Consider the following 20,195-nt stretch of genomic DNA (forward strand, 5'->3'; position numbering starts at 1 on the left):
TTCTTTTTCTTTTGTAAACCTAGAACTGCTTTAAGAAATAAAATCTGCTGGGACGCGTGGGTGGCTCAGTAGTTGAGCATCTGCCTCTGGCTCAGGTCGTGACCCTGGGGTCCTGGGATCAAGTCCTGTACCGGGCTCCCTGCATGGAACCTGCTTCTCCCTCTGCCTTTGTCTCTGCCTCTCTGTCTCTGTGTCTCTCATGAATAAATAAATCTTAAGAGAAAAAAAGAAAAAATCTGTTAATTTTAAACGTAAAAAATTTAGAGTCCTTATCTACTATCTTTGTTTATGCTGTTTGGTGACAGAATTTTGACAGATGTTTAATCTGATGGATCCAATTTGATCTTTTATTATTATCTTAATTGTCTTTCCCTGTGTTCTACTGAGATTGAACATCTTTTCCAGATTGGACTTTCCAAGTTTGCCTATTATAAATCACCTGTTCCTGTCTATTACTGTTTTTCTTTTTCTTTTTTTTTTTTTAAGATTTTATTTATTTATTCATGAGACACACACACACACACACACACACACACACACAGAGAGAGAGAGAGAGAGAGAGAGAGGCAGAGACACAGGCAGAGGGAGAAGCAGGCTCCATGCAGGGAGCCTGACGTGGAATTCGATACCGGGTCTCCAGGATCACACCCCAGGGTGAAGGCGCTAAACCACTGGGCCACCAGGGCTGCCCTTTTACTGTTTTTCTAGTCAATTGTTGATCTTTCTTTTGATTGTGGGGTTGTGGGAGCTTTCAAAAATGCTTACTGATTCTTTTTTTTTTTTTTTAAATGTTATTAATTTCTTTTTTCAGCTTGGATAATAATGTTTTTTGTCCCATAGAAATTTTTAAATTTGAAGGAGTTTGGCCTGGAAACGGGCCTCTGGGGAGACATGTGACCTGAGCCAGCCCTTAGGCAGAGCCCATTCCCCTGGTCAGTCTTGCGTTTTGTCTCTCATTTTTCAAGCTGAACCCAGAGCTCTCTGCTGCAGTGTGTCCATTTAGGCTTCTCTTGGCCATGTTCTGAAACTGGCACAGCTTTCTCTAATGGGATGAACCTGGCTAAAGAGATTAGCGAGATGCCCTGTGGACCCCACTTTTAATCTGCTGCGTTCAGGCTCTGCCTGCTTGGCTGGGAAGGAAGCTGCAGAAACATCGCAGAGACCTGGCCCCTTCATGAGCTGCGACTCTGAGGCCCCTGCTCCTGCTACGAGGTTAACGGGGGTCCCAGGCTAAGGGGCCCAACATGGGCAGCTCCCAGGGCAGCTCCCTGCAGCGTGGGCCATCTGCTCCCTGCCCAGAGCCCTGAGTTCTCAAGCCCCCGGGCTCACTGCAGTCAGGAGTGGGAGCTGTGCTGGGGAGCTGCCTGCACTGCACTCGGCGAGAATGGCGCTGCTGAAAGTCAAATTTGACCAGAAGAAGCGGGTGAAGTTGGCCCAAGGGCTCTGGCTCATGAACTGGCTCTCCGTGTTGGCTGGCATCATCATCTTCAGCCTAGGGCTATTCCTTAAGATCGAACTGCGGAAGAGGAGCGATGTGATGAATAATTCAGAGAGCCATTTTGTGCCCAACTCCTTGATAGTGATGGGGGTGCTGTCCTGTGTCTTCAACTCTCTGGCTGGCAAGATCTGCTACGATGCCCTGGACCCTGCCAAGTATGCCAAGTGGAAGCCCTGGCTGAAGCCGTACCTGGCTGTCTGTGTCCTCTTCAACATTGCCCTCTTCCTGGTGACCCTCTGCTGCTTCCTGATGCGGGGCTCACTGGAGAGCACCCTGGCCCACGGGCTCAAGAACGGCATGAAGTACTACCGAGACACAGATACCCCGGGCAGGTGTTTCATGAAGAAGACCATCGACTTGCTGCAGATTGAGTTCAAATGCTGTGGCAACAATGGCTTTCGAGATTGGTTTGAGATTCAGTGGATCAGCAATCGCTACCTGGACTTTTCCTCCAAAGAAGTCAAAGAGTGAGTGGTCTCCAGCCCTGGGGCCAGAGGCCCACCGGGTGCTCAGTGTGCACAACTTAATACTGTGTGTGTGTGGCTGGATTCAGCTGGTCCATATAAAATTAATTGCTAATACGCTAATATTCTTGACCTGTACAGATGGCGATATCATATGCTCCACCTGATGTCTGGCTAAGGAATGTCTGGGAGGAAGGTGTCAAGTTATATAAGTTGCTTGGTTAGGAGTCTCCAGGGAGGAAGATCCAGGAAGGAAGGAGTGCCTGCTTCATATGGTAGGGATGGGGCATTCAGAGATCACAAGTACTGAGATGTTATTTGGCCATTTGTCTCATTCACTCCAGGTTTCTGCATTTGGTCCCAGAAGCTTAAATTTCCTGGTTAGTTCCCTTGTTTTCCAACCTTCTGACATCGAGCAACCGTTCTCAAGGTGTATGTCCTTGGGGGTGGTGGAAAGAGCAGAGGACAGGGCAGTCAGGAGGTCTAGGCTATAGTTTTGGCTGTGTTGGATATCAGCTTGTAACCTCGGGTAAGTCACTTGCCACTCTGGTATCTTGCTTGCCCATCTTTTAAATGAAGGCACTGGAATAGGTAATCTTGGGGGTCACTCCTAGCTCTGTCTAGAGCCTGGCATACAGCAGGTGCCCATTAAGATGCCTGTTGGTGTTTTCTCCTTGAATCAAGATAGTGTGACACCATAAAGTTTCTAAAGTATTTGCGGTTTGTAGAAAAATAAAATCCTGGGGGATCCCCGGTTGGCCCAGCAGTTGAGCATCTGCCTCCAGCCCAGGGCGTGATCCTGGAGACCCAGGATCCAGTCCCGCATTGGGCTCCCTGCAGGGAGCCTGCTTCTCCCTCTGCCTGTGTCTCTGCCTCTCTCTCTGTCTTTAATAAATAAATAATCTTAAAAAAAAAGAAAGAAAAATAAAATCCTGAGGTGCAACGTAGGGAGGTACTGGTGAGCGAGAGGTAGAGGTAACAGTGGCTGACTCCAGCACGCTGCTCTTCTCAAAAGACCCACTATTATGGGTTTCAAGTCATTTTCCAGAGAAAGGACAGCTTTCCCTGAGCCGGCGGCTCATCCTCACTTCTTCTTTCCATCCTATCCAACCCACTTCCTGGCTGAGGCAAGGGGTCAGCTATTCATCCAGGAGTCAGATGTTCACCCAGGGTTGTCCTGAGTAAGGCTGGTGAGTCCAAGGGGACTTGCACGCGGGGTGTTGCGCATGCTGGCAGCAGGGCCTGGCTGAAGCCCAGACAACACCCATGAACCCCAGATGGCTAGCTTAGCTGCACCTCAGATGGAAGAGAAGTCAGATTGAAGGTCACTGCTTGGGATTCTATTTTCTCTGTGGATGGGGATTACTGCTACAAATCCCTAGTCAAGGAGAGGCTAGTAAACCGCTTTGCCCTTCCTAGGTGACGGGTCTTGCAGGGACAGCACAGGTGGCATGACTTACACAAGCTGCCCGCAGGAGGGACAAGCAGAATTCCTGGGGATAGGGGTGGGAGAGGAGGAGAAGCTGAAACAGCTTTTGTGAGCAAATAAGAAAGGGCTTTCACTTTTTCCTGTCATCTTCCTTGATTGCCTTCTGCACAGAGTTGGTCATTGGAGGGACTTACAAAATCTCTCTGTAATTATTCCCAAATCTCCCAGAATAGAGAAATTCTCCAAGTTGTTCTATATCTCTGTCTCTCTCTTACTTTTCTTAGGCTAAATTTCCAGGTAAACAATGTATCTGTTGGCTGTAACTTTCCGCAAAGCTGGTCTCAAGACACAGTGGTGGAACTGAAATGCCTTTCTCTTTCCCAAACCTCCTGTGAGGTCACACTCCTGTGCTGGCGAGGGTACAGCCTGATAGGGTCACTGTCACTGTGTCACTGCTTCCCACACGTTCTCATGTTAATGACCAGTGGACAACGCCTGTGAGCGAGGGGAGGTTTCTCAGTGTGGGGCTGGATTTGCCCTCATCTGCTGGTGGAAAGAAGGAACAAAGAGATGAATGCGAGAATGTGGGCTGGCACTTTCTCCCATTCCCGATGCTCAAATTTTTTTCTTATTGTAACTGCTTTCCTTAAGAGGATTATTAAGTTTACCTGACAAAGCTGGCCCCTGCAAATCCTCCTCTCAACAGTCTAAAGTGTATTTATTTTTTTGAGAGGCCAGGTACTGAGAAGTGGTAAGCATTTAACTTTTTGGGGCTTTTCTCAGTAGCACCCTCAAGGCGAGGATCTGGAGGCAGCAGAAGCAGAAAGAAGCAGATGGGGCTGGGCAGGAGGGCAGGGCCAGGGAGCAGCATCATCTTCCAACAAGATTTTTTTTTAAAGGAATTCTTCACCTTTTTCTCTTTTTCCTCACCACCAAGTTCGCAGGAGCCAGCAAAAGTCTGGAGTGGGTCTCAGTGTTCTCCTTGACCTTGACGACTCTGGGAGTGATCCCAGGAGCAGTGAGCTGGTTGGAGTATGGAAATTTTTTTTTTTTTTACACTTATTGGGACACCTGGGGGGCTCAGTGGTTGAGCATCTGCCTTCCGCTCAATTTGTGATCCCAGGGTCCTGGGATCGAGTCCCACATTGGCTCCCCACAGGGAGTCTGCTTCTCCCTCTTCCTGTGTCCCTGCCTTTCTTGTGTCTCTCATAAATCAATTAATCAATCAATTTTTAAAGATTTTATTTATTTATTCATGAGACAGAGCCAAAAGCAGACACCTAACTGACTAAGCTAGGTGACTGAGCTACCTAACTGACTGAGCTACCCAGGTGCCCCATCAATTGAAGATTTTTATAAGAGCTTAGAATCTTCTTGCTCACCCTACCCCAGCCATCCCAAGCACACAGCCTGCTGGCCACACCCCATCCCTAGTCTGGCCCACAGGCGTTGTCCACTGGTCATTAACATGAGAACGTGTGGGAAGCAGTGACACAGTGACAGTGACCCTATCAGGCTGTACCCTCGCCAGCACAGGAGTGTGACCTCACAGGAGGTTTGGGAAAGAGAAAGGCATTTCAGTTCCACCACTGTGTCTTGAGACCAGCTTTGCGGAAAGTTACAGCCAACAGATACATTGTTTACCTGGAAACTTAGCCTAAGTTTGTTAGCCTAACTTAGCCTAAATGTTGCCAGGTCCCACATTTATTCTGCACAAAATCCCTCCCTGGGGGGTTGTGATTTTTTTTAGGTGTTGTTATTGCTATTTTATAGATGAGAGATCTGAGCTTCAGGTTAGCAAGAAGTGGGGGTCAATTTTTTAAAAAACAGACTTACTGAGAGAACTCACATTTTTTATAACTCACCCATTTAAAGTGGACAGTTCAATGGTTTTTGGCATGTTCACAGAGTGTGCTACCCAGGCAATACCATAGCCCACTTTAGAACATTCTCATCATGAGTCAGGGACACCCTGTACTCTCTGGCTTTCACTCCCTAGCCTCCGTGGCCTGGCTCTAAGGAACCACGAGTCTCCTCTCTGTCTCTATATTCCTCCCTCTTCTGGACATCTCATTTGGATGAAATCATATAATATTGGTCCTTTGGGACCTGGCTTCCTTGACTTAGCATAATGTTTTCCAAGTTCAAGCACGTTGCCACATTTGTTATAATGTCCTTCCTTTTCATGGACAGATTATATCCCATTGTATGGAGTCTCGTTGTAAATGTGCTCCTTCCACTCTCCTGCCCAGCTTTCCAGTGATGTGAAAGTCACCTTGTACAGCTTCAGTGGTAAATGAATTCTTGCCCTGACTGAAACTTTGAATCATCCAGGTCCCTTTGAGGGTGGCGACTCATTGTCCTCTCTCATCTTGTCTTTCTCCGTCTTCTTGTCTGCCATGTTATCCACACCTGGCAGGTGTGGGCAGAGATGACCTACGCTTGAGAAACTTCTGTGGATTATGACTGGATTCCAGTTCTTCAGAAAATTGAGAGGTGGCCTCACAGACACCAGAGGCGCCATCTAGGCTCCCTGAGCCTGTGGCAAACAAGGCTGGGCTCTGCTCTACCTTCTGTGTTTACCTTCTCACTGGCTCTGGCCTGGTGCTCCTGGGGCAAGGAGACATGCTCCATTTTTAAAAAAATATTTTATTTATTTATTCACGAGACACATACACACACACAGAGGCAGAGACACAGGCAGAGGGAGAAGCAGGCTCTACTCAGGGAGCCCGACGTGGGACTCGATCCCAGGTCTCCAGGATCACACCCTGGGCTGCAGGCGGCGCTAAACCGCTGCGCCACTTGGGCTGCCCCATCAACCAGTGCTTCTTTTATTCTATTGCAGTTCCAACTTTTGTTATGGAAAATTTCAAGTATTCACATAAGTAGAGAGGTTATAATGACTTTCCATGTATACCTCTCTTAGCTTCAACAAATATCCACATTTTCACTCTCTTGTTTCATCTATACCACCCTCCCAAACACACATTATCCTCTCTGAGTATCTTAAAGCAAATCCCAGGCATCATTTTCTTTTACCTGTAAATACTTTAGGAGGCCTTTCTTTTTTCTCTTTTTTTAAAAATATTTTTATTTATTTATTCATGAGAGACACACAGAGAGAGGCAGAGACATAGGCAGAGGGAGAGGTAGGCTCCCTGCAGTGAGCCTGATGTAGGAATCAATCCTAGGACCCCAGGATCATGACCTGAGCCAGAGGCAGATGCTCAACCACTGAGCCACACAGGTGTCTCTTTAGGAGGCATTTCTTTTTTTTTTTTCTTTTTTTTTTTTTTTTTTAATGCATACCTTTTTATTTTTTTTTTATTTTATTTTTTTTAAATTTTTTTATTTATTTATGATAGTCATACAGAGAGAAAGAGAGAGAGGCAGAGACACAGGCAGAGGGAGAAGCAGGCTCCATGCGCCGGGAGCCTGACGTGGGATTCGATCCCGGGTCTCCAGGATCGCGCCCTGGGCCAAAGGCAGGCGCCAAACCGCTGCGCCACCCAGGGATCCCTCTTTAGGAGGCATTTCTAACAGGTACATAGGATTTGTTTTTTGCCTTTTTCCTTTTGTTTGACATAAACACAATAGTAATCATACCCAACAAAACTAGCAGCAAGATCATCTAATATCTAGTTTGTTTAATTTTCTCAGATTGTCTCAAACTATCTTTTTTTAAATTAAAAAAAAATTTTTTTTTTATGATAGTCACAGAGAGAGAGAGGGAGAGAGAGAGAGAGAGGCAGAGACACAGGCAGAGGGAGAAGCAGGCTCCATGCACCGGGAGCCCGACGTGGGATTCGATCTCAGGGTCTCCAGGATCGCGCCCTGGGCCAAAGACAGGCGCTAAACCACTGCACCACCCAGGGATCCCTCAAACTATCTTTTACAGTTAGTTTGTTCAAATCAGGATCCAAACCAAGCCCACACTTTGCATTTGGTTCTTTGATTGCTTTTGTCTCTTTTACTTTGTAACAGTTACTGTCATGCCATGTGTGTATTGAAGGAACTGGGTCATTTGTCCTGAAGAATTCCTCACATTCTCAATTGGGCAACGGCAATTGCAGCCAAGTGGTGTCACCTAACTTGTTTTTCTGTCCCCTGTATTTTCCCATAAGCCAGTAGTTAGGGCTGAAGTGTGCTTGGATTTGGGTTTAGTTTTGGCAAGAACACTGCTAGGGTGCCCTGTGTGTATCTTAATGTATCACATGAGGAAGGACATGAAGTCTTCAGCCAACTTATAACAATTCCTTTAAAGCTTCCCTCTGCTTTCATGATGACCAGAACTTTAGTGTCTTGTGAGACACCTTGGTGCCAGGAACTGTTAGCCAGGAGTGCTTGGCCTGGAGCCTTCAGCCTGAAAGAGAGGCTAGCACCAAGCTCTCTCACTTCCCATCCCACGCAGGGAACCCACAGGCTACATGCTTCTGTTCATTCTTTCTGAACAATTTACAGATATCTCAAGAAGACTAGATCTTGGCTACGAGCTCCCTGAGGGCAGGCCTATATCTCCCCGCTCAGGTCTGGGGCTCCCTGAGGCAGTGCTGTGTCTCTCCCCTCAGACTGGAGCTCCCTGAAGTCTCTCCCCACTCAGACTGGGGCTTCTTAAAGGCTGTGTGGTTTCTCCTCCTCAGACTGGAGCTTCCTGAGGACAAGGCCCAGGACAGCATGGGGGAGGCAGGCCAGGCTTGATGGAGGCTGGGAATTCCCTGGGCCCCCAGCCTGGGATCTGTTGGGGTCCTATATCTCTGGAAATAGCTCCCCCTCTCCTCTAGAATCATCACCTTGTTTACTTAGTGCTTATCTTAGCTCTAACCACAGATTAAGGCCCCACTCACCCTCTTAAGGCAAAGCCAGGCGAGGAGAGCTCCTTAGGTGGTGAGCTGGCTATTTATATCAGAGTATTTCCCAGGCTACAAATCTTGCTCTGCTCAGGGCTCACCAGGGCTTGTAAGGGTCTTGATTAAGGTAAGATCTGTTTTCTAGCATACTCTTTCATAGCCAAGTCATATATGACTTGGGAAAATCATCCTGTCAGAGTTTTCCTGAAAAAACCAACATAGTTTAGGAGATAAATCAATAAATCAACAAGGAGAGCCATATGGAAATGAACAGTGGAGGGGAATGGGAGAGGCAGGAGTGTAACTGATAATGAGTGGTCAATCACCAACTGGAATGGGAGCTGAGTGACACTTGCGGAACCTTGGCAATTCACTTGACCTCTGTCAGACTCCGTTTTCTCATCTGAGAAATGACATGATAGGGGTGTGGGAGAGTAAACGGAATTAATACACATAGAGCACTTGGTATATAGCAGTGCAGTACTAGTATGTCCTTGAAGATTTCTTTTTTGAGTAGTTATTGGACATAAAGTACTGCAGGTGGTGAGGGAAGGCAAAAAGGGGAGATACAGCCCCGCCCTCAGGGAGCCCCAGTCTGAGGGGAGACACAGCCCTGCCCTCGGGGAGCCCCAGTCTGAGGGGAGACACAGCCCTGCCCTCAGGGAGCCCCAGTCTGAGGGAAGACACAGCTTTGCCTTAAGGAGGCTAGCAAAAGGTGACTTCTCCACTTGCAGGGGTGAGCTAGCTGAGGTGGGAAGATAAGGGCTCTGGAGAAGGCCAGCCTGCGGAGTGAGGGTAGCTCAGAGCCTATACTGGCCACAGCCCACACAACTGTAGGCCTCACCTTCACTTCAGATACACATGTATTATGTATGAGGCAGGTCTGTAGGCTTTACCCCAGCTTAAGACACCTGGAGAGTGCATACGGAGACAGAATGGTGGACAGGAAAGGGTTTCTGGGACAGGGAACAAGGGAGGAGGGCATGCTTTCCCAGGAAACTTAAGAAGAAAAGCCAACAGACAGGAAGGACCTGAGAGACTCTGAAGAAGCTCTGAGGGCAGGAGTGGGCAACTGCTGTTGGCCTGGTTCTCCACTTCCTGTCTGGCTTTGGGTGAGGCCCTGCCCTGCTTGGGCAACACTTCTTCCTCTGTAGAACAATCTGGTGGATTGCAAGGGTTCTGCCTAGGTGGTACATTCTGCACCTTGCTTCATTTACAGCTCCCACAGCTCCCAAGATGGGGAGGTGGTAATCCCCACCTCACACAGACTCAGAGGATGAAGGTCCACAGATCAGAAATGCAGATTTGGGTCTCAGAGGCTAGCTCCCTCTACTATACCCACTCTTCTTATGGAACATCGCGAATGGCCCACCTAGGATGTTGTGCTAGTAGGAGCGGGCTCAAGGGACAGTCTGCAGGTCAGGAAGGGGACAGACAGTATTTGAACTCAGAGACCCCCAGCCTCATGAGGCATGGTAGGGTTGGTCATGGGGGTTGGAGACTATTGTCTGTCCAGTTGTGCAGGGACTGCTGGCCTCTCAAGAGGGGGACAGGAACCCCAAACTGATGGCCCTTCTGCTTCAGTCCTCTTGTCTTGGACCACCCAGGGCTCCACCACTGGGTGCTGAGCTAAGGGCTGCAGGGGGAGAGCAGAGTGGTTTCTGTTCCCACTGTGCTCAGTGCACTCAGTTTGGCTCAAGCAAACATTTTTAAAAAAATATTTTATTTATTCATGAGAGACACAGAGAGAGAGGCAAAGACACAGGCAGAGGGAGAAGCAGGCTCCATGCAGGGAGCCCGATGTGGGACTCGATCCTGGGACTCCAGGATCACGCCCTGGGCCGAAGGTAGACAGATGCTCAACCGCTGAGCCACCCAGGCATCCCCAAGCAAGAATTTCATTAGCAACCACTTCAGTCAGTGACAAATGTCTAATAGAGCCTACCTCAGGCCAGTGGTGAGCTCTGCCCTCACGGATATGGTTGCTGTTCTCACAGAAGGCTCTCATAGCCTCTTCTTCACAGTTGGCAGAAATCCTGCCACCTGCTCACAGTCACTGTTCCCCAGTGGGGCTGAGTGGTCTGTTCCATTGTCACAGCCATTCCCTGAACATGTGAAGGCTCTTGCTCTGCCACCCCATCCAGGCTTGGCCATGAATCCACACTTATTGCACCAGCCATAGTGCAATGGTACCAGCCACTCTTCTAAGACTTTTTACACACATCCCTTCATATGATCTTCATGTCAACTCCATTTTACAGATGAGGAAGCTGAGGGCCAGAGAGGGTAAGGAATTTGTTCAGAGGAATGGACTGGGAGTAAGTTCAGGTGGTTCTGCTCTTATCACTGTCCTGAATCCCTTGTACACCCAGACCACCCATTCTCTGGGCAAGGGTCCTGCCCAGGAAGTAGAGGTCAGGGACTGCAGGGCATATGGAAATATGGTCACCATAACCCAGGCTAGGATTGTTCTGGAACTAAGGAGGCCACATCGTGCAGAACATTCCTAAAATCTTTTTTTTTAATTTTTTTTTATTATTTATTTATGATAGTCATACAGAGAGAGAGAGGCAGAGACACAGGCAGAGGGAGAAGCAGGCTCCATGCACCGAGAGCCCAACGTGGGATTCGATCCCGGGTCTCCAGGATCGCGCCCTGGGCCAAAGGCAGGCGCCAAACCGCTGCGCCACCCAGGGATCCCCCCTAAAATCTTAATCATACTCATCAACAGACAGTTCACAGAAAAGGAACCACAAATGACCCTTCGACATATCAGAAATACTCAACTTCATTCATAATGAGAAAAATGGAAATTAAAATGCCTCCTCTAGGAATTGACCTTCTAGATATATTCACAATACCTAGGAGACTGAGAAAACCCTAAATATCCATCAGTAGGGAACTGACTAGTACCCCATTGACCATCTATACAATGGTGATACCATGCAGCTCATTAAAACCCTGGAAAACACTTTTCACTAGTAGACATAAAAAAAAATCTCTAAGATATTGCTAAGGGAAAAAAGAAGGGTTCAAGACAGTACATTACCATTGGATAAAAAACAGAAAAAACAAGAACATTTGCAGATTCTGTGTTTGCTTGTCATGTGTTGCTTAGAAGGATAGACAGTTGGCTAGAGTTGGGGGGACCTGGAGGCCAAGGGACAAGAATGAGTAGGAGACTAAACATGGACATTTAGAAGTGAAACACTGAAATTCCATTTCAATTAACATTGTTGAAAACAATTTCTGTTATTTGTTTGTTATTGAGGTATAGTTGACATGCAACATTGTATTAGTTTCAGGATACAACAAGTTATTTTCTATTTGCATAAAATGGAAAATGATCACCACAATAAATCTAGTTAGCATCCATCACCTTGATAGTTACAGAATTTTTTTTCTTGCCATAAGAAACTTTAAGATTTATTCTCTTGGCAGCTTTCGAATAGGCAACACAGCATTATTCACGATAGTCACCATGCTGTATATTACATCCCCAGAACTTATTTATAATTGGAAACTTGTACTTTGGTCACCTTCACCCTTTTTGCCCACCTCCCATACCTGCCTCTGGCAACCACCAAACTTTCTCTGTACCTATAAACCTGGTTTTTGGCTTGTTTTTAGATTCAACATATAAGTGAGATGATATAGTTTTTATCTTTATTATTTCACTTAGAATAATGTTCTCAAGGTCCATCCATGTTGTTGTAAATAGCAAGATTTCTTTTTTTTTATATAGATTTCTTTTAAAGATTATAAGATTTCTTTTTTTTAATAGCTGAAAAATATCCCATTGTGTGTGTGTATCAGTTTCTTTACCCATTCACCCATTGATGGACACTTAAGTTATTTCCATGTCTTGGTTTTATAAATAATGCTGCAAAGAACACAGGGATGTATTTATCTTTTCAACTTAATGTTTTCTTCTTTCAAGATTTTATTTTTAAATAATTTCTACACTCAATGAGGGGCTTGAACTCACAACCCTAGATCAAGAGTCGCATGCTTCACTTACTGAGCCAGCCAGGTGCCCCTTGAGTTAATGTTCTCATTTTCTTTGAATACCCAGAGGTGGAATTATAATTTATATTTTAAATAATTACATGCTTTCTATTCTTCTGTTGTAAAAGTATGCTGCTATGATGTAATTCATTGTTCATGTGCAACTTAAAAAAACTTTAAGATAACATGCATATACTCAGGTGCACAAATCTTAAGTGTGCAGCCTGATGAATTCTGGCACATAAAGACACTGGGGTAACCTCACTCAGGTCAGTTGGGACATATCCAGATGCCTGATAAGGATGGGGAGAGCTTTCACTGTAAAGATGTCTGCCCCTTTTGAATTCTCAACCCATATAAATGTATCATGTGCCCTAACCAAATATGTCAGTAAATATGGAAGTGCAAAAATAATGTGGGCTGCATCCTTCAGGTGAGTAAGGAGATCCCAGTGGGCGAGGGGCAGAGTTCACTGTGGTTAGCCAGCAAGCTAAGGACAAGGATGGTAACTGTTTCCAGTCTCATTCCCTGCCCCCACACAGGCCCTGGGCCAGAGCAGGACTTCTGGAAACATCTACTGAATAGAACTGGTCTGGCCAGAGGGGGCTTTGATCTCTAGTGACTTATTATTGAGACAGAAGGTTGGAGAGGGGGCCGGGGGTTAAAGGCTGTTGGTCATGAATGCTAGGTAGTCTTGTCCCAGTCACCACCTGTCTTGTTCCTCTTCCTACCAGCCTGACATGGTTCCAAGAAATCATTGCATGCCAGGGCCTGGCAGTACACAGGGTGGCCGGATGAATTTCTATATTCCTTACTGACTTGCTTCTTGGTTTATTATCTGTCTCAGCCCTCAAGGATATAAGCTCTAGGAAGGCAGGGACATTGGTTCTCTAGGGTCATTTCTCCATCTTCAGCTCCTATAACAGTGGCTGGCACATAGTAAGTGCACAACAAATATTTACCAGGAATGAATGAATGAATGAATGAATATACGAATATTATTGCTTTTCAGAGGCAAGGGTTGGGGGGAACTGGCCCCTGGTGAGGAATCCAAGGAGCCCCTCTCAAGCCATCTTTCTCCTTTAGTCGCATCAAGAGCAATGTGGATGGGCGATACCTGGTGGATGGTGTTCCCTTCAGCTGCTGCAACCCCAGTTCTCCACGGCCCTGCATTCAGTACCAGCTCACCAACAATTCGGCGCACTACAGCTATGACCACCAGACAGAGGAGCTCAACTTGTGGGTGAATGGCTGCAGGGCTGCCCTGCTGAGCTACTACAGCAGCCTCATGAACTCCATGGGTGCTGTCACACTACTTGTCTGGCTCTTTGAGGTAGGTTGGGCCAGGTGGGGGGGAGGGAAGAGGGAATCACCTGCCCCTTTTAGATTTAATGAATGGGTGGGACTTGAGACAAGCACAAGAGAGTGCTGTCTCTCTCCTCCAAACCAGTCCTCAGCTTAGCTGTGGGTCAGACAGCCTAAGTTTGGACCCTAGCACCTCCACTATTTTTTATTTCTTTCCTGTCACTCAAAAAATAATTTATTGAGGTGAAATTCATAGAACATAAAATTAACCATTTTAAGGTGAGCAATTCATTAGCAGTTAGTATATTCACAATATTGTGCAACCACCACATCTACATAGTTCTAAAAGATTTCTATCACTCCCAAAGAGAAGCTCATACCCATTAAGCAGCATACTCCCGACTTCTTTCTTCCAAGTCCCTGGCAACTATTAATCTGTGCTCTGTCCTTGTGGATTTATCTATTCTGGACATTTTATATAAATGCCATGATAATATGTGACATTTTCTGTCTGGGTTCTTTCACTTTGCATGTTTTAGAGGTTCACCTGTGCCTTTGTTTTTTCAGTCTGAGGTATTGGGAAGTTATTTAACCTGTTATATGGGGCTGACAGCACTTAGCTTTGGGATTCCTGGGGGAGGGGGCAAAAGGAGATAATATGTACATTGTGTTTAGGAAATGGGAGCTATTTGGATTTGTGCTTCTCTGGAGACTCTGGTAGCAATTTATCTGTTATTCTAATTATTTGTGGGTTCATGTGATCTTACCTCTAAGCCTTAATTCCTCTCTGTACAGAGCTTGGGATGTAGCCATTCACTCCTTTATTGAAGAGTTAGTTCTTAGACACCTAAGGAGTGCTAGGCGCTGTCCTGGGTGCTGAACAAGAGCAAGGGAAGTACAAAGCCAGAAACATTGGGTGGGGAAAGTTTGTCCATTAGAGAAGATTCACTGAAAGTGACCTTTAAGTAAGTTGCTCTCTTAGTGCTATGGAAGTTCACACATAGCTGTACCCTCAGCTGAGATGAGTACTTCTAACACATCACACTAGAGGTACTGTATGTACAGTCAGGGGGTAGGGGTGCCAGGTTGGGGGGAGAGGGCTTCTTTTAATGTCAAGGCAAATGAATGACATTTTATTGGTCATTGACTCCTTGAGGTTTGGGAATGAGTGGGTAGAGAGCCAGACAAGAAGCTTACTGCTAGAAAGTCAGAAGGTTGTGAAAACCCATGAAAAGAAGACTAAAGGGTGACAGAAGTCAGTGGGAAAATGGGGTTCCACTGGCTACCTCTCAGTTTGCTCACCTTTTCAGGAAGCTAGTGACTGCATGAGATGAGGACTGGCTCACTGAGAACAGGGAGTAAATACCCCTGGTTTTTAGCTGAGGACTTTGGTTGGCAGAGCTCTGCGATGGGCATGAAGTTAGCTGAACTAACGATAGGATCCTGGCCTGAGCCTTGCCCTCCTGGGCCCCCAATCCAGTTAGGAAGTGACACCTAACTCAAGAACCAAGGGGAGGAACATTACCAAGTGCAAAATTCATAATGTATCAATAGGCTTCCTTCAGGAAAGGAGAGGATCAGAGTGGGAGCATGCACACCATGAGGACTTCCTGGAGGAGAAAAGGGGTTTTCCACTATAAAAATATTTTATTGGAATGCTTGGGTGGCTCAGCAGTTGAGCATCTGTCTTTGACTCAGGGCATGATTCCGGGGTTCTGGGATTGAGTCAAGTCCTGCATAGGGCTCCCTTGAGGAGCTTGCTTCTCCATCTGCCTGTGTCTCTGCTTCTCTGTGTCTCTCATGAATAAATAAATAAAATCTTATTTTTTTAAAGATTTAAATGCATCCCGTCTTTTTAAAAAAGATTTTATTTATTCATGAGAGACACACAGATAGAGAAGCAGAGACACAGGCAGAGGGATGAGCAAGCTCCATGCATGGATCCCGATGCGGGACTTGATCCTGGAACTCTGGAATCACACCCTGAGCCAAAGACAGATGCCCAACCACTGAGCCACCCAGGCATCCCAAGAAATAAAATCTTTTTTTTTCTTTTAAGTTTATTTATTCATAGAGACACAGCTAGAGAGAGAGGCAGAGACACAGGCAGAGGGAGAAGCAGGCACCATGCAGGGAGCCCGACGTGGGACTCGATCCCGGGTCTCCAGGATCACGTCCTGGGCTGCAGGCGGCGCTAAACCACTGCACCACCAGGGCTGCCCAAGAAATAAAATCTTAAAAAAAAATTTATTAAGCTTTCAAAAGACAGTAACTAAAACCTAAAACTATTAGTTACTAATGTCATCTGCAACCATAATTATAAAATGCTCCTTGAGCATTGATTCAGTAGATGTTTACTGAGGTCCCATCATCACTGGGTGCTGTTCTAGGGGCTGGGAGACAGAGTGAACAAGATGGATCAGCGGGTGGACATTCTCCATTAGCAGGCCTCACCACCTCATGGAGTTTGCTGTACTATCAAAGGAGAAGTATAAGAGAGAGTAAACAATGAATCTGTGTAGAAACAAGTGAGTAACACAATACATTAGAAAAGTGAAAACAGTACTTACCACACCAATAACCAGTTACAGTTGACATATCTATTCATCCTTACTGTACACCTCACTGCACTCTACACATACTGACATGTCACAGCATGCACATGAGGCAGGAGACACTCCATCTGAAAATTTGTAAACCAGATGAGTAAACTTAGGTTTCTTAGTCACATGGCTGGCCAAGTGCCAGGGCTGGTGTTTGAACCCAGGCATTTTGGCACCGTAGCCTGATGCAGTGACTGCTGGTGAACAAATCCAAACAAATCACCCACTCATCCCCACACTAATCAAAACAACAGAAGTAGAAGGGAACCACAAACGATGATATTGCTTGTTGAGAAGGGAGGGGGTGACTTTAATTCTGTCTAGCAAATGGTTACCCAACACCCAATATGTGCTAAAGATTGTGCTAGGAATGGGGCAGGGACCCAAGGAAGAGGAGAGTAGGACTAATGCCCCCAGAACAGCGAGATCTGAGAGGAAGGGGAGGGAGAATGAGCAGCAGGGAGCACTCAAAGAAGGCTGAAGCTGAATTAACAGGTAAATGTGGAGAGGAACGATATTCTAGGCAAACAGGAAATGGTAAAGACTAGAGGGAAGAAAGTGTGAATGGGACCCAAAGAAGCTTAGGGTGGCCAGAAAGAGAGGAGAATGGGGCTGGAGATGAGGCAGCTATCTTGAGCACCAAGCCAGACTGGTGGGCAGGCCCTCATCAACCCAGACTCAACAGATCCTGCCACACTTGAAGGGCCCCAGGGATGAAGAGGCTGGTGGCTTACAACTATTACTTCCTAATAGCTCCAGCCTCCAGCTACTTCTCCCAGACCAGCTCTAAGTCTCTTCTTCCCACCAGGTGACCATCACGATTGGCCTGCGCTACCTACACACAGCACTGGAAGGTGTGTCCAACCCTGAAGACCCTGAATGTGAAAGCGAGGGCTGGCTTCTGGAAAAGAGCGTGTCGGAGACTTGGAAGGCCTTTCTGGAGAGCTTGAAAAAGTTGGGCAAGAGTAACCAGGTGGAAGCTGAGGGTGCAGACGCAGGCCAGGCCCCAGAGGCTGGCTGATGGCCCCAGGGCCCCCTCCCCTCCTGGACACTGAAAAGTAGTGGACTCCAGGAAAGTGGATACCCCCCTCATCCAATCTGAATCTCCCAAGGAGGGCGGCCGTCTTACAAACTCTTCTTGATGGTGGGATTTAAAGTTTAGGATCCCTAAAAGCATTTGGCAAACATTTGTTAAATGATTGACTTAAAAATGAATGAGCCTCTATTCAGGGGGCTGAATAGTGGATCACTCTTAAAAGCACATGAATTCAGTTCCACCCGGGACTGGACTACACCTACTACTGGACACACCTGAGGGCAGTTCCCCTTTTAAGAGTCTGCCATTACAAGCTCCAAGTTGCTTCATTCTATATTCAAAGCATCACTTGTTGCATAAGCACAGAAGTCTAAAAAAATTTACTGGCCATGCTGTCGTGTTTTTTTAAATGCCAATATTGACAGGTCAGCCATTTTATTTGTATAATTGTGGAAGGTGGGGGATGTTATACTTTTCTAAGAGTAATGCACTCTCCAAAGCACTGGGGGCTCACAAGAGGAATTCTTCAACGATGGGGCAAAAGAACTTAAAGACAGGATTATTTTCCTCACCAAATACATAGTTAAAGGCTATTTCTGTGTCACATTCTTATGCCCTCACTTAGCCTGGAGTGAGCTATGGGCTGAGGGTCAGGTTGTTAGCATATTCTGGCAACATCCCACCCCTAACGTGCCACGTAACCTCCCTTGGCTTATCTGTGGAAACACTGGGTTAGATGGTTGCCTTTTACTGGAAGAGGAGCAACAATTAGACAAGAGTCCACTCTTTGGAGACCAGGCCTCACCTCTTGGAGGGCCCAGGAACACCCATACAGGTGGCCATGACAGCCCCCATGGACAACATGAATTGTCTACAGTGGAGGGCAAAACATTCTCTGGGAGCTTCTTCCTGTTTCTTTCCCCAGCTACCCATCCTGCAAAGCAATATTTCTGGAATGCCTCCATATTTAAAGAAGATTCCTTGAGACAGTCCATCTTTCTGTGCTAGTGACAGTAAGAGAAGTTTTTAATTTCTCTCAGAAAAGCGAAAAAAGGGAAGCTTTTATGGGAAGGAGAGAAGGACTTCATTGCTGTTCTAATGTGTTCAGTGGGGAGAAAATTTAAGACTTCCGGTGCTGCCTGGGGCATGTTCTGGGGCTCTAGTTCTCCCAGGCGTTAGGATCAGATCAAAGATATTTGGACACTATCAAACGCTGGTCCCAGGTTTAATTAGACTTCTGAATCTTCTTGAGACCAAAGAGTGGTCCACATTGAACATGCTGAGGGAGTCAGCCACCTCTGAGGGTCCTGTAACTCTCTCCCCTCAGGAGTACTGAGAACCATCATGAAAGTGCTGCTCTAGGCCACGTGTAACTATGCTGTTAACAGCTGTATCATAGACATTAAAAATTATATTGTGTGAAAATTACTTGTGTTAAGTGCCTATCTTAGCCTATTCGACAGTATGTTATTACAGGATCCCCAACTTTAGCAAGTATTTATCAAAAGCAAATTGAACCTGACCCTTAAAGGAAGCATGGCTACTGGTAGGGGTAGCTGTTTGAACAGCATGGATGTCACCAACTCTCTCTCTCTCACCACCTCGTCTGCAACTACATTGATTATTAGGTCATCCAAATAATCTCAACATTTGCTAGTTTAGACCAGAGCTGAACTCATTTAATATATATTTTTTAAATTTTTATTTATTTATGATAGTCACACAGAGAGAGAGAGAGAGAGAGGGGCAGAGACACAGGCAGAGGGAGAAGCAGGCTCCATGCACCGGGAGCCCGACGTGGGACTCGATCCCAGGGCCTCCAGGATCGCGCCCTGGGCCAAAGGCAGGCGCCAAACCGCTGCGCCACCCAGGGATCCCTCATTTAATATTTTAATATGTTGAATCTTAGTTTAGTGATTTAAGCAAAACATCCAATCTTTTTTTTTCTGTTCTAGTCAAAACATAGTCTCTATGGGGCCAGGTTATAGGGCAGATATAAATCTGAGAGCTATTGGGAGGACCAAGGGCAAACTGATCCTACAATGAATATCCCTGGTTGGTTCAGAGCAGACTTAGGGTGAGCTGCATTTATTAGGGCTTCTCAGATGGCTGTCAGCAAGACTCTGTACTAGGTCTTCCTTGTGTCCAACCTCAGTCTTTCCTGGGACCGGTGTAAATTCATTTCTCCCAAGGGACTCAGCCAGGTTTTCAAGTCCGGCAGGCCTAGCCCTGGAGTATGGTAAGAGGTAAAGTACCTTAGGCCTTTTACACTTTTAAAACGTTCCATATTGAAGAAGTAGGTCCTAGCTGCTTATTTTGAACATTTTTGAAGACAAATATGCTAGAATCTGTGGTTTCAGTTTAAGAACCCATAGCTTTGCAACACTTTCAAGCCTAGGACTGAGCCATCATCAAATAAACCCCAAGTAACCTCAATACAGGTTAATAAGATTAGGTGCTTGCTCCCGCATGCTTCCCTGCCCCTCCTAGTCCGGGCACCTGTAATGCTAGGCCAGCAGGTTTGCAGCTTAGCCAGGAGCTGGGGGGGGGGGGGGTAGGGAGAAGACAATTAGGGCCTCTGACCTGCTACATTAAGAACATGGCTCCTGGGAACCCCGGGTGGCGCAGCGGTTTAGCGCCTGCCTTTGGCCCAGGGCACGATCCTGGAGACCCGGGATCGAATCCCACGTCGGGCTCCCGGTGCATGGAGCCTGCTTCTCCCTCTGCCTCTGTCTCTGCCTCTCTCTCTGTGTGTGACTATCATAAAATAAAATAAAAAAAAAAAATTAAAAAAAAACAAAAACAAAAACAAATACAGAACATGGCTCCTGATGACAGTGCAGCCAGCCAGCAGCACAGTGTGTTAGGAATAGGAATGTGGCAGTGGGGGGTGGCAGTATGTAAATCAGGGAGAGAGGGCCTTCCTGGTCTTCAGTGGACAGGAGACTGGCCTGCAGAGAAGAAACACCAGTCCTTGATTCCTGATGGTATGCTTTGTCCTC

At 46.4% G+C, this 20,195-nt stretch overlaps 1 protein-coding gene and 1 long non-coding RNA gene across 2 annotated transcripts; one reads left to right on the top strand and one right to left on the bottom strand.

The window, feature by feature from the left end:
- Positions 1-1,384: 1,384 nt before the first annotated feature.
- Positions 1,385-17,178, top strand: PRPH2 (peripherin 2). The gene is made up of 3 exons (XM_041771275.1): positions 1,385-1,965; positions 13,336-13,582; positions 16,966-17,178. The coding sequence occupies exons 1-3, from the start codon at positions 1,385-1,387 to the stop codon at positions 17,176-17,178; spliced, it is 1,041 nt and encodes a 346-aa protein (XP_041627209.1).
- On the bottom strand, positions 15,778-19,869 carry LOC121499967. Its single transcript, XR_005990279.1, has 3 exons — positions 19,777-19,869; positions 16,125-16,237; positions 15,778-16,029 (listed from the first exon to the last, which is right to left on the bottom strand). It is a non-coding gene; the product is annotated as an uncharacterized LOC121499967 (long non-coding RNA).
- Between the last annotated feature and the right edge of the window lie 326 nt (positions 19,870-20,195).

This window comes from Vulpes lagopus, chromosome 1 (assembly GCF_018345385.1).
Source record: "Vulpes lagopus strain Blue_001 chromosome 1, ASM1834538v1, whole genome shotgun sequence".
In the NCBI taxonomy this organism is placed as follows: Eukaryota; Metazoa; Chordata; class Mammalia; order Carnivora; family Canidae; genus Vulpes; species Vulpes lagopus.

Coding starts and splice junctions, on each gene's coding strand:
- PRPH2 (XM_041771275.1), top strand. CDS start 1,385: ATGGCGCTGCTGAAAGTCAAATTTGACCAGAAGAAGCGGGTGAAGTTG. Junction 1,966..13,335: donor TCCTCCAAAGAAGTCAAAGA/GTGAGTGGTCTC, acceptor TTTCTCCTTTAG/TCGCATCAAGAGCAATGTGG. Junction 13,583..16,965: donor TACTTGTCTGGCTCTTTGAG/GTAGGTTGGGCC, acceptor TCTTCCCACCAG/GTGACCATCACGATTGGCCT.